This window comes from Spinacia oleracea, chromosome 3 (genome assembly GCF_020520425.1).
Source record: "Spinacia oleracea cultivar Varoflay chromosome 3, BTI_SOV_V1, whole genome shotgun sequence".
Classification (NCBI taxonomy): Eukaryota; Viridiplantae; Streptophyta; class Magnoliopsida; order Caryophyllales; family Amaranthaceae; genus Spinacia; species Spinacia oleracea.
In genome coordinates, this window is record NC_079489.1 from 5,908,267 (window position 1) to 5,922,199 (window position 13,933).

Below are 13,933 nucleotides of genomic sequence, written 5' to 3' on the forward strand. Positions count from 1 at the left end.
ATCCGACCGAACAATGATCTGAACCCGAACCCGAACCCGAACCCGACCCGACAATGACCTTAACCCGATTTTTACCACATAACCGGTTAGTGACTCAACGCGTGGAGTAAATATTTTACGCGTGAATATTTTGAGATGACCAAATCAGTTATTGACTCGATCTTAATTAAGCCGCGTCCGAGAGTGAACACAACCTAAATCTTAACCGAACCGAAATTATCCGATCCGAACTTGACGCCAAACCCGAGATTAACTGCTACAAACGTGATTCTAACCCGACAATATAAGACCCAAACCCGAAATTGAACCCGACCCGAACCCGACTTGTTCTCGAAATGGAGAAAACCCCCGACATGACCAGACCGAAAACCAACCCGACCTGCACTCGAGTGATCGACAAAGTGACCCGACAAGACCCGACCTGCACTCGAGTGACAAAGTGATCCGACCTGATCATGAGCCGGGACCCGAGATGACCCGACCCGACCCCGACCCAATGACCTGTTTTGATAGCTCTACGTAGTTTACTTTGTATAATTCAATTCAATACGGAGTAATTATTGCATGTGCTTCTATTTACTTAATTTATACGCAATATCAATGAGGTATTGGTCTAGTGAGTAAAATTGAGAATCTGCACATTATAGATCTCATATTTGAATCACCTTAATCTCTAACCCTCCCCCCATAAAGAATATAACTACTCCGTATTTGTCACTTTTTATTATTTACAAATGGTTTTTTAAATCTAAAATTAACTTGGATTCACACAACTGGAGTATAAACTATTACTCCGGCCATAATAAGAAAATACTACGGAGTATTTTGTACGGAGTACTTTATAAAGTACAAGTAGTATGCATTAAAAAAACTGGTGATAAAATTTTATATTACATGAAACAAGGTATATTTTTATGAAAAATTGATGATCATGATCAAAGTGACCTACGAAATATCCCGTAAAAGAAATATGTGAAATAAGGAATATTTCGGTAAAGTATTTATTCCTCCAATGGCCCATTTTCCATAAACAAAGCATGAATGAAAATTAAACAAAACATGTATGAAAATTATCCAAATAAATAGAATTATAATTAGAATCCACTTACGGAGTTTAAGTGTATAAATCAGCAAATTTAGGTTAAATTCATTTTTCTCTATATAAAATATATTATGGAGTTGTATGAACACAACAATAGTACTCTCCGTAGTATAATTACATGCATGCATCATGATGCATGTATTAGTATTATTATAATTCCGAGGTTACGAATGAATAAAATACAAAATGAGAAAATGAAAAATAATTTATCAAAAATTTAAATCATTAATTAATTAAAATATTAATTATGAGTTTATCATCATTTATAATGCAGCCCCCTTTTGAGCCGATTAGTGCATTTATCTTCCCAATAAATATTTGGAGTATTTACTAGATACCGTATCACAAGATAAAACAAAATTAGTAACGAAACTCCCAATTTATTTAATTATCAAATAAATACCCCTACTTTACATATAAATAAATACGGAGTATTATATAATACAAGTATTATTGTTGTGTCCTCCCTCCATTTTAATTTCATACTTCTGTCACTCTCTCTCTTTCACTCTCCTTCTCCAATCATCATGGAAACTTCTACTTTCCCAAAGATGGAGCAATTCGACCTTCAAGAATGGTTCTATTCCGAAGATAATATCATGCAATTGCAAAGGTAAAATGATTTAATTGTCACGTTACTAATTTATATTACAGTGTACTCCATACATGTATATCAATGACATTACTCATATCTACTTATTTTTGTTATTGTTTCAAAAATGTTTAACTTATATGGCGTACATTAGTGTAGATTTAGTTGTCGTGTTACAAGTTAAAATTACTGTGTGTTACGTCATTTTATCTAATGATTTCTTTTGTTGTTGCTTGTTTAATGCAGATCATTTGATGTGGATGCAATATTATCAACTCTTCCACCGTTGGAGTCTGTTTTTAAGGATACTTTACCAACTCTTGATGAAAATTTTGGTAATGATTTTCAATTTTGGGAAGAATGTCCTTCTCTAATTGAAGAAAATGCATTATCATTGAAACCTCTTAAACAACTTCCTCCACCACTTCCCTACATAATTGAAAACCCTAATCCAATTTCGGATAGTATCTTCAACGATCAATCTTTAGACACGGTCGTGGCGGAAGGACTTACAATGGCAAAACACGACAATAAAGTAGAAGTGAGTAGAACTGGTAATTATTACGAAGGTGAGGAGATTATGAAAATTAATTGGAAAAATAACAATAATTATTATAAGGCGACGAAGATCGAGTTTATTAGTAAGGAGGAAATAAGGAAGTATTTTGACATGCCAATTTCAAAGGCAGCAAAAGAGTTGAATGTAGGGCTTACGGTGTTGAAGAAGAGGTGTAGGGAGTTGAATATCAAAAGGTGGCCTCATAGGAAGATTAAAAGCTTGGAGGCTCTTATTAACAATGTCAAGGTACGTTCATGTTTTTTAATTTTAATTTTCTTTCTTTAATTTTTGTAATTTTTTGTGGGAGGGGAAATGGTTAATGCATATTACTTACGTACTAAATCGAAAGAGTATCCATAAGTACATAGGAGGACACGTAAGTGTACTGCTATTTACAACTAATTAATGTCTTTATGTATAAATATCAATTAAGTTCTAATCCCCTTCCTTATTTATAACTCTATTGTCCTTTTTGGTTCATTTGCATGCACACACACACACAAAAAAAAAAATCCCGTTTATGTAAGATTTTTTCCCTTTTAATTTTGTGAAAATGTAAATCGAGATTATATCAATTCATTAGCTGATTTTTTTTAAAAAAAAATTCTATTATTTTTATTGTTTTTTGTTGTTTCTTCAAATTTTTGTTTTGTGTGTCATGGATGATAATAAATTTCTTTGGTAATGTGCAAAATTATAATGTGGGGATAGTGGACTAATTATGGTTAATTACATATGTACACGGTGAGTAACTGATCGATGATTAATGATGATTGAGCATGCACATTTAAAAAAAAATCAGCTAATTTTATTTATAGAAAACACGAAATTTGCATTGTAACTTGTTAAACTGGTAAAACCCGAAAAGAGAAAACAGATGGGAAAAAGATACGGAAAATATTTTACGTACCCTATGGGAGAAATGTACAAGTACACTTAACAATATACGAAGTATGTAACGTTTAGTGTTAATAATCCCTATTAATTAATAATTATTTAATGTTCCATCTAAACTTCCGTGTGGAGTATTTGTTGCTTATAAAGGTGTGTTTTGGGGAAGTGCAGTTTATAAGGATTTCAATCATTATAAATTTGCTTGTTTATACCATAATAAGTTAATAAATCCAAAAAGAAAATAAGTTAATTAATTTCATTGGTAAAATCTCAATCCACGAGTTGCATAAGAAAATTAACTTAGATTTAACTCATCTATATTGATTTTTTTGTGCGTCTTTTTACATTTCGAGATATAATTTATCCATTTAGATATAATCATTTTTATCAGCATTGAATAATGGTACGTACATAAATTCACGAAGTTCTATATACGTGTAGGAACAAGGCAATGTTAGATTGGCCGAACAATTGGAAGAGCACAAGAGGAAGCTTCATTCGATGCCAGGGTTGGAATTAAGTGAGGAAACAAAGAGGCTAAGACAACAATGTTTCAAGGCCAACTACAAGAAAAGGGTCAGGGCCTTAGCCTTAGCCTTAACCCAAACCCCATATTATTAATTTGATATGATTAACTTAACTTAATTTCGTCACATAATTAATATTTTGGTGTGGTTAATTTTAACGTATCAATATCTTTTTGATCGTTTGTTTCAAATGTAACAACCCATGTACAACTCCATAAGTTAGTTTAATTTTAGGGCTTAATCTAGGAGGAGTACGTACGTGTATTTTGTTGTTGTTACAATTAGCTTGCTTTAATTTAGGTTTAGTCTGGTACTAGTATTGATCTTTCTCGTATGGATGAATGCTTAACATCTATTGTAAATGGGTTAATTTAGTGTCTTTATGAGAAGGTTCCTTCGTATTTTTATGCATGTTTAATTAGTTACTCTCTTTAGTAATTTAATTTGTTTTTTTTTTTTGGGTGCAAAAAAGGCGTAAGACTATACAAACTACAAATGAGTGAGGGGAAATTCGAATAAAAAACGCCCGTACATCATACACAAACATTCAATTTAACAAAAGAGTGAGGGGAAATTCGAATAAAAAACGCGTGTATCATACACAAACATTCAGTTTTAACCATTACGCCAAAAGTACATCATTGATTTCTTAGTAAAACTAAATAAAGTAGCATAACTCCTTTCATGCATTTCTTGACAATCTTTTTCCTCGTAAGGAATACTACTTAGTGGACACTCGTTTTCCTTGTAAAGTTCATTCGGCAAAAAAATTTACCCAAGTACTAAATACAGTACAAAAAATCCTATATGCATACACTTAAAATCTTAAATACTAATATACCCTTTTGTCGATATCCAAACTCCAACATCCTCTTTTTTTTATGGAAAACTCCAACATCCTTTTCCTTGCCTCTTTTGACTCCTAACAAAAGACTCTCCATCGATAAGTATCTATTTCTTCCTCCTTGATAAATTATTGCTTGTTGTTCATTGTTGATTGATTTTTGGCAAATTTGTCAAAAACTACCTTATAAAATATGATTTTTGCGAAAAACTACCTTATAAAAAAAATGTTGTAATAAACTACCTTATAAAATTTTTATGTTGTAAGATACTACCTTTGGCCATATTATGAGCATTAATTTAAAATTACGACGTTGACTTTACTAGGTGCATATTACGCGACATCTAACGGGAAAGACGTAATTAAATGGCACGTGACATATATATGGTAAAGTCAATCCCGAAATTTCGATCAAACGTTCATAATTCGGGAAAAGGTAGTATCTTACAACATAAATTTTTTATAAGGTAGTTTATTACAACATTTTTTTTATAAGGTAGTTTTTCGCAAAAATCATATTTTATAAGGTAGTTTTTGACAAATTTGCCTTGATTTTTCAAAGTTTGTGTTTGGATTGTTTTATATATATAAAAATTGACTAAGATGATTGTACGGTTGTGTTTGCTGCATTCCGGATAGAATTTTCGTAGGTCAAAGTGAGGCTCCAGATAGGGTTTCCGGAGGTTGAAGTGCGGCGCCAAAGAGGATTTCAAGAGGTTTAAGTAAGGCTCCGGAGAGAATTTCCGATGGTACGTGGAACATGGGTTCCAGATCTTTCTTCGGGAGGTTAAGAAGTGTAAAATCAGCTCATCACCACCACCCTCCTCTCCGCATTTGCCTTACATCCACTGATCCACACCACGTAACAAATAATATGTTGCTTTGTTGCTCCCGGCCTCCCCACTAGCAACCGACACCTCGCCAACAGTCTAACACCCAAGCAAGAAACAGTTTTTTATTTTATTTTTGACGGAAGCAACCGACTAAAGCAAGGAGACATTAGGAACAATAAAATTTAAATGAGATCAAGTTATTCTGCATTTAGGGATAATTCTATCTTCATTTAGTACCCAAAAAAAAAATACTCCGTATAATTAAGGAAAATACGAGGGCTTTAACCTTAAACCAATGCTATATTTGTTTACACCATAAAACAAAAACATGTATTTATCATTTTTTGTAAAAGTTTAGGGAAAATTTGTCAAATACAACCTAATAAAGTTCTCTATTTGCCAATTACAACCTCAAATTTCTATTTTTGCCAATTACAACCTTAATCTTATACATCCATTTTAAATTACAACCCGAAATTATTTTCCGGCAAAAATCATGGGAAGATAACGTCATAATGTTATTAAAAAAAATTACATATTTTCTATAAAAAAAATTAAATCGATAAATAAGAATTAAACAAAAAAGAAACTATCGAAAAAATAATTTTAAATATACATATGATGTGCTTTGTAATTTTTTTCAATAAGGTTATGAAATCATCTTTTGGTGATTTTTTCCAGAAAATGGTTTCGGGTTGTAATTTAAAATAGATGTACAAGTTTAAGACTGTAATTGGCAAAATTAGAAATTTGAGGTTGTAATTGGCAAATAGAGAACCTTATTAGGTTGTATTTGGCAAATTATCCAAAGTTTAGACATTCTTTCATGTTCGATCTATCTATATTACTAGATTAGATCCCGTGCATGCACGGATTTTGATGATTTTTTTCACAAAATATTTAACTGAATATCTCACAAACTACTGCATAGTTATAACATTTTTAACATACTCGTTTAAATTTATTCATCTAACATGCTTATTTAAAATGCTAATATGGTAATTCGACCAAAATATTGAGGATATATTTTCCATTATTAATATAGCGATTTGACTAAAATATTACCAATTTATAATCATTATTATTACGTTGTATCTATTATTGCCATAATTTATAAAATAAATTTTGTTTCCATACATAAATAGTTTATTAAAAAAAGGTAGAGAATAAAAATAAAATAAAACAGATATATTTTTTGGGAAAGTGGTTTTTGACGGGAAAAAATCGCTCACACGTGTCATTCCTAGTCTCTTTTAGTATATAGTAATAGATAGATAGATAGATAGATAGATGACAATTACGTGCTTGTTTAATTTCATGTGTGGAGCCATGATCACTCCTCATTCGATTTTGTCAATTTGGCAACATTTTAATCTACACACTTTGCCTCTTTATTCGATCGATCCCAAGTCTCAACTTCGTACTGGAGTACGCATTACACCAAAGGGGAGTTAGGGTTCCTCCATCATCTCGCCGCCGGCCCCGCGTCTCCTCCATATCGCCGGTTACTCTCGTCGTCGGTGCTGCCACCGTGCCCCCTCCAAGGTTAGGATGAAATTTGATTTCTTCCTTTCCTTCATCCTCCTACTAACTACATTTCCCAATTGTGAACTTTGGGGTCTTTTTACTGAAAAAATTGCATAATTTATTTGCAGATTTTTCTTATTCACTTTGATTTTCGATTGTTCGTTCAAACTTGGGGTTTCTCCTTCAGCATTTTGGGTAAGATTTCTCGCCAACTAAACTAGAGCTAATAAGTTCAAATCCTTTCTGAGAGTAACCAAGATTCTACAGTATATCAATGCTAATATTGAATTTTCTTCATTCAAAAATTTGACAGGAGATATTCTTGCGATATTTTATATTTTGAATGTAGATTTTATCATGATACAAATGAGTTTTCATGGGTGATCAGTTGTGGCCTTTTTCTCAGATTGCATTTAGCTTATACTTGTATTTCTTATTATACGGAGTATAACTCAGTGGAAGCTGGCAAGACTTGACTGTTATTACATTCTGTATTACAGTAAGAGAAACAATAGATGCTGAAAAACAGTATTATATAATATATTTCCATTTTAGGAGTTATTTCAGTCAATATAATGCTCGTGGTAGATATAATTAAGGTGGAGATTAATGGTATGAGTGGTGGTTGATTACATGTTGGAGCTGGAGGTAACAGAGAATGGTAGATATTTGACACCACTATAAATTGAAGTACTCCGTATTTAGAACAAGTGGGTGATCTTCAGTCTCTGTATACCGCTGAAATTGGTTCCAATTCATGTATTATGCAACTTTTATGACTAATTCATGGATCATGGCCAACTTGCTAGAACTATGATTCATCCATGTTGCCAATTTGTCACCATAACCATACATAAGTCGAAGAAGAGGATGAAGAAGAGTTAGATGATATGACGATGATGATGATGAGGAGGAAGAAGAGGATGAATGATTGTGGTTTATAATGTGTTTAACATGTTTTGAGCTTATTTGTTTGGTAGACAATGTTTATTATATGTGAATCATGTTTTGAGAATATTTGTTTAATAGACAATGTTTTGAATATGACAATCATGTTTTGAGCTTATTTGTTTGATAAAAAATGTCTTATATATTATGCATGGTATTTGCTTTCTTTTATTATATTTTGTTAGTGAACTTTAACTTAATTTATAAGCATATGTTTTCTAGTTCTTTGAAAATGAAGGAATTCAGGAGAGTTTCGAAACGTGGCCGAGGTCGAGGCGGTGGTCGGGGGACTCTCATGGTTAGACAACTAACACCACCTAACCTTCCTCCACCTCCATCACCACTGCAAATTGATGGGTTGGAGCAAGGAAAGATTGAGCTCACACCTGATGGGTTATGGTGAGTCATAATTATTGGTATATAAATATTTATTGTTCCTATGATATGGAATTTCAATTGATATGTTAGTGGTCTTTGTTTTGGATTATTGTCCGATGTGATACTTTACTTAAACTCTTCTTGCTTATATTTTTCTTCCACTAGGTTTTGGGATAGTACGGTTGCCGGTCATGTCACAAAGTCTTGGAAGCGACACTACAATTACCCTTACTTGAATTATAAAGAGGTGCCTCTTGCAGTGAAGGACCTTTGGTTCACTGAGTTTAAGGTAAATTTTGCTCTTAATATGGGTGGTAGAAGATGACAAGTAATTATGATGTTCAGGAATTGCCTGAATAACCTGGCCAAAGAAAAACCAGAGTATATATAAGTTGTTCTGTTTATATTGGTGAAAATGACACTCAATCTCTTTCACGAGCACATGTTCTTTGCTTCTGGGTTGGTTCTGTCTACTGTGCTGATTCCCTGATGTGTTTGTTTCTCTGTTCTGTTCTGTTTGCTTTTCTGATCTGCTTCCGGGTTGGTTCAGTCTGCTGTTATGTCTAATGTCTCTGATCTGTCTGATCTGTCTGATCTGTTCTATTTTTCTGATCTGGCTGCTTTTATGTCTCTGATCTGTCCAGTTTCTCTATTCTGTTCTGTTTTTTGATCTGTTTTGCTTTCTGTTCTATTTTCTGATCTATTCTGTTTCCTGAGCTGTTCTGTTTTTCTGATCTGTTATGTTGTGTCTTTGATCTATCTGATCTTTCTATTTTTCTGATTTGCTGAGCTGTTCTTTTATTCTGATCTGTTCATATATATATGTCATATGTCTGATCTGTTCATATGTCTTTTATGTCTCTGATCTGTTTGTTTTTATGATCTGTGTGCTTCTAGGTTGGTTCTGCATTGGTTCTGGGTTGGTTCTCTGATCTGTCTGGATCTGTGTTGGTTCCTTGTGCCTTAATGAGTTATATTGAAATATAACTTGCGAGTTTGAAGCATGGCAATGGTTGGCTTTGTTGTGTTTGATTTTTTATTTTTTGTGCAGGTTAAATATACTTGGAGACCCGAGTTCAATGTTAGGGCTAGGAAAGATTTTGATACAAAATGTGGTAATCGCTTAAGGGATACATTGAACAAAGCTGCTGTTATTCCTCTTCATCAGGACATCGGGTTCATGACTGATGTTGTTCGGGCTGAATATATAAAGAGGCGAAAAGACCCAGAATTTGTGAAACGTTCCAAGAGAGCCAAGACTAATAGGTTATCTGGCCAAACTGAAGGTAGTTTTGACCCTGGGCATCGCCAAGGTAGCATTTCTACTCCTATGGTGGTTGCAAAAATGGTAAGAGACTTTCACTTGTAACTTGTTAATTGTTCTAATTTTTTTAAAATTTTGAACGCTAACAACTTCCTTTATCTGAAGGCGAGCCTTAACAACGGAATTTTACCAACCGCAGCTGTTGTCTATGAGAAGACACATTCTATTCCTGTGGGCGGTGAGGGTGAAACTGATTTGATTGGTGAAAAGGCAATTGAAATCATGGTAATGGTTTTCACACATTATTTCTTATCTTTTAAACTCCTGGCCTCTTTTCTTTCTCTTTCCTTTAAAGCCTATGTTCATTGCAATCTTAATGGTTTTTGATTAATCTCTACAACTTAATGATAGATGATTGGCAATGTGATGCAATGTGACAGAAAGTTAATGTTTACCTAGCTCTGTCAAATCAATTATAATATCAGTCAAGAAATTCAGAACAGTACTTCTATGCTGATGCTTTTATCACCAAGCTCTGGCCATGAGTTGATTCCGGCCCAGAGTCGGAATGGTCCAGGGCTTGAGTTGAGAGTCTGGTTAAAGATATATGGGAGGACGTAATCACTCAGTTTGTTGATTCCCTCAGATGTAAGACATGTAAGACATTACCTGCATAAGTGCATGATTTGGGTGCATGATACATGCCCGAAGCTTTAATATACTGCCTTAAGTCCGAAACATGGTGCGATGCATCAATTTCCCCATGGCAGCCGCCTTCTTGTGCTAGCCAATGTTTTTAATCCAAGCCAGAATGTTATGAATTTACAAAATTTATTCCAATTAGATCAAAACCATTGATACCAATAGGCAAACATACAGATACAACTAATACCTGGTAACCTGGATAAAATCTGGTTGCCATTATAACATAGTTCCCCGAATAAGAATTGAAGGCTAAACATGGAACAATAAATGTACTTCACAAATACAAGCTACAAATTTGTTGCTGCTACTGTACAACATTAAATGGGACTTTTTTCGTGCGTTCTTTCTCTTTTATTTTAACCTTCTTGCTAAAGAATAGATGTGCAGTAAGCCAGTAAGTCTTCTCTTGAGTAGCTTCTTTCTTAGCTTTGTGAGTTAAGATATGACTTGAAGTATTACCAGAATATTCGGCTGATGTTTTGTTATTGGTACAAGAAATCTGGTTGAACAAAGGACAGATAACACATTTAGAGCAAGTTCAGAACTTCAGATTGATAATAACAGTTTTACTGGTAGTATTCCTAAGGGTGTTGGATCACTAAAGAGTTTATACAGATTTTCTGCTTCGAATAACCGTTTGTTTGGTGGGATTCCCCCTAGTTTTTGTGATTCTCCTGTTACGAGTATTATAAATCTTTCTCAAAATTCGCTGTCTGGTAAAATTCCTGAGTTGGAAGCTAGTATCATTATTCTTGCTGATAACAGCTTTGTTGTCGAAATCCCACATTCACTTGGGGAATTACCTGTGTTAACTTACCTTGACCTTTCTGACAACAATCTCAGTGTAATACTTGGTTTTGGTGAGTATTTCTGCTGCCGATGCTCGCTTCCTGTACTGTTGTCTTCTGATGCAGTGGTTGACTGTGGGTGAGGTTTTCCCCATTTAGATGTTTGTCTTGCTGTTTGTCTTCTTTGCCTCTGAAGTCTGAAATGTTAATTTCCTGGTGTTGTTCTGAAGTCAGATAGTCATGTTTTAGCTTTTAAAGCAAGGTTGTAATAGTTGTAGATTGTTTTTCTTTGTAGAGGGAATTCTGAAACAAAACAGGGGATTGAAGCTCTTTCATCCTTTGTATAGAAAAGAGAATGGCATGCTAAGGTTGCCCTAAGCCCCTATATATGCTAGAAACTACATTAAACCACCACTAAATAATGACGGGAAGAAGTGGATGATAATAGATGATAAATGAAGATAACGAAATACACAGGATACTAATGGAACACTTATGAATGTTGGAGGCAAAAGATTTTTTGCTAGCTTGAGACTTATGGCTTACCATGATGCTAATTGAGCGCTTATGAATGCTGGAAAATTTGGAAACCAAGTATGGAGGAACCATCTTAATTTTACAGTTATAGACTTATAGTAGGCAACTAGGCATTTATATCATGGTAGCTGCAAGCATGAAAGGCATATTAGCAGGTTTGTGTATACGGTATCTTATAATTAGTTGGATAGGTAAAACCGTAAAAGTAAGAACCTTTGTCGTTTGTACAAATGTATATTGGCATGAAGTTGACATACTTTGAGCTATCTGTAGTTAACAGTTGGTAATTTGGTCTGAATACCTTTGACATTTTTCAGACTCCATGATTGGTAATTTGGTCTGAATGCCTTAAGAGACTTGATGATAGATGATAGAACTTTGCAGTGAGCTTGTGATAATAACTTTTGTCATATATTCTTATTGGCTTCAATATACTAACACATACTAATTTTAATGCAGGATGAATACAATGAGAAACTCGAGGCATATAAGAATAAAGGAATTGAGGTAGACCCCAATGATTTGTTCCTAGAGGTTGTTGGTGGGCAAAAGAAAGGCAAAGTTTACGGTTTAGGGAGTGCTTCACAAATGTATTGCAAGCAACATCTTTCTTCTCACCCTACCACATCATCTTCCACGCCTTCCATGACTTCTCAATTAAGCTCTCAAGTAGAAGAATTGAAGAAGAGGGTAGAGGAAACCGAAAAAGTGGCGGCGGAAAGCTTAAGTTTGGCTAAGACAATTGCCGAAGACTACAAAGTTGAAAAAGCCACATGGCAGAAGGAGAGGAAGAATATGATAATCTCGATGAGGGAGATGGAAACCACGATCCTTTCTGTCCGGCGTAGTACTCCAACTCCTACCTCTACTCCTACCCCTACCTCGACTCCTACTCATACCATTTGTGAATATTTAACCTAGATTTGTCATTTTGGAGGTAATTTTGTGAATGTCTAACAAGTTTGTTTTGGAGTAATTTTGTGAATACGTTGCATGCCCACATTGGAGGAGGGAATTTTGTGAATGTCTAACATGATCTTTTTGGAGATAATTTGTAAATGCCCTAATACATTTTTATTAGGAGGAGATTTTTGAATCCATTAGTGGTATGGTTCAAAACAATGTATTTGAATACAATTGGCCGGTTTAGTGAATGAAAATTATGAGATATTTAGGAGGTTCGATGTATTAGTTGTAAATGTATGCTATTTTCATTGTTTTAAAGGGAATAGTTGTTGGATGCCCAAGTTATCAAATTCTTTTATTGTGAAATGATGATTGATGTAGTTTGTGAAATTATCATTTTGTTTTTGCCAGAAAAAAGAAATGTTTACAAGTTGTTCTAAGTATGTTCCTCATACTTGATCTTGATAGTTGTTCAGCCACGAGCACCCGTAAGGTAGTAAAGTTGAATTAATAAAGTTAATGATATTTATTTTGGCTAAAGTATCTAAATGAAGATTGATTAATTGTATTTTTTTTTTAATATTTGAACAAAAAATTATTTTGACTATACTCTTTTTCGCAAGTAAAACATGTTATTTAAGTGCATTTTAAACATATTGCTTATAAATCCGAATGATTAATTATTATAACCATTCCAAAAAAAGAACGAGGTAGAAGGAATTTGTCAATCTTTGAAATATATAAAAGTCGGGGAATAAAAAATTAAAAAAAACTTCCTCACAAGTCAATCCAAAACTACAACATCCACAGGGAAATACATCTTAACATTATCAAGAAAATCATCTGATTTAGGGGCATCATTGAGCACAAAGAGATGTGACCCTAACTTGATATTACCTGATTTTACGCGACCCGTTGACAACCCGATTTGTCATTGACCTAACTAAATAATAACTTATATCAAGTTAATATTATTTTTTATAATTAACTAATCTAGAACAAGTGAAAATCGTTAAACCAAGTTTAACCAAATTTATAAAAGTTAATTATAAGGTTAAAACTTGAGTAGACCTGATAGCTATCGTACCCGATCTTAACCCGTGTCCGATAGTGAACACGACCTGAATTTTACCGACCCAGTAATTATCCGATCTAAACTTTAACCCGACTCGTAATAGCTTTGACTGCAACTAAAACATAAGAAAAAAAATAGTTTTCCAAGGACTTTTTGCATTGTGACTTGGCTCGATTCTTGTTGGTACTAACTTTTCAGATTGTGGGATGAAGTGATGAACTGGATACTCCAGCCACAAATATGATACATTGCAGGTTACATATTTATAATTCGAAAATCTAAATCTGTAACTGCAAGTTTCAGCAATGGTTGCTAGATTTTTCACCTTGACATGTTTGTTTAACTTTCTTGTTCTTGTTTCACATTTTTAAGAAAATATAATAGACATCGTCATGTTGTTTTGCCTAAACTTTCATCCAGGGATAGCTTTGGTATGAGGCTGTCTGAAATACTT

At 33.8% G+C, this 13,933-nt stretch overlaps 2 protein-coding genes across 2 annotated transcripts; both read left to right on the forward strand.

Annotated features, from left to right (window-relative positions):
• Positions 1–1,653: 1,653 nt before the first annotated feature.
• LOC110783065 (protein RKD4) lies at positions 1,654–3,895 on the forward strand. The gene is made up of 3 exons (XM_021987361.2): positions 1,654–1,715; positions 1,941–2,499; positions 3,589–3,895. Exons 1-3 carry the CDS (start codon positions 1,654–1,656, stop codon positions 3,766–3,768), a joined length of 801 nt encoding a protein of 266 aa, XP_021843053.1. The 3' UTR covers positions 3,769–3,895.
• A 2,808-nt stretch (positions 3,896–6,703) lies between these two features.
• Positions 6,704–12,689, forward strand: LOC110783130 (uncharacterized). Its single transcript, XM_021987433.2, has 7 exons — positions 6,704–6,896; positions 7,007–7,073; positions 8,049–8,225; positions 8,370–8,493; positions 9,256–9,552; positions 9,634–9,753; positions 11,958–12,689. The coding sequence occupies exons 3-7, from the start codon at positions 8,059–8,061 to the stop codon at positions 12,417–12,419; spliced, it is 1,170 nt and encodes a 389-aa protein (XP_021843125.2). The 5' UTR covers positions 6,704–6,896; positions 7,007–7,073; positions 8,049–8,058; the 3' UTR covers positions 12,420–12,689.
• Positions 12,690–13,933: the final 1,244 nt, after the last annotated feature.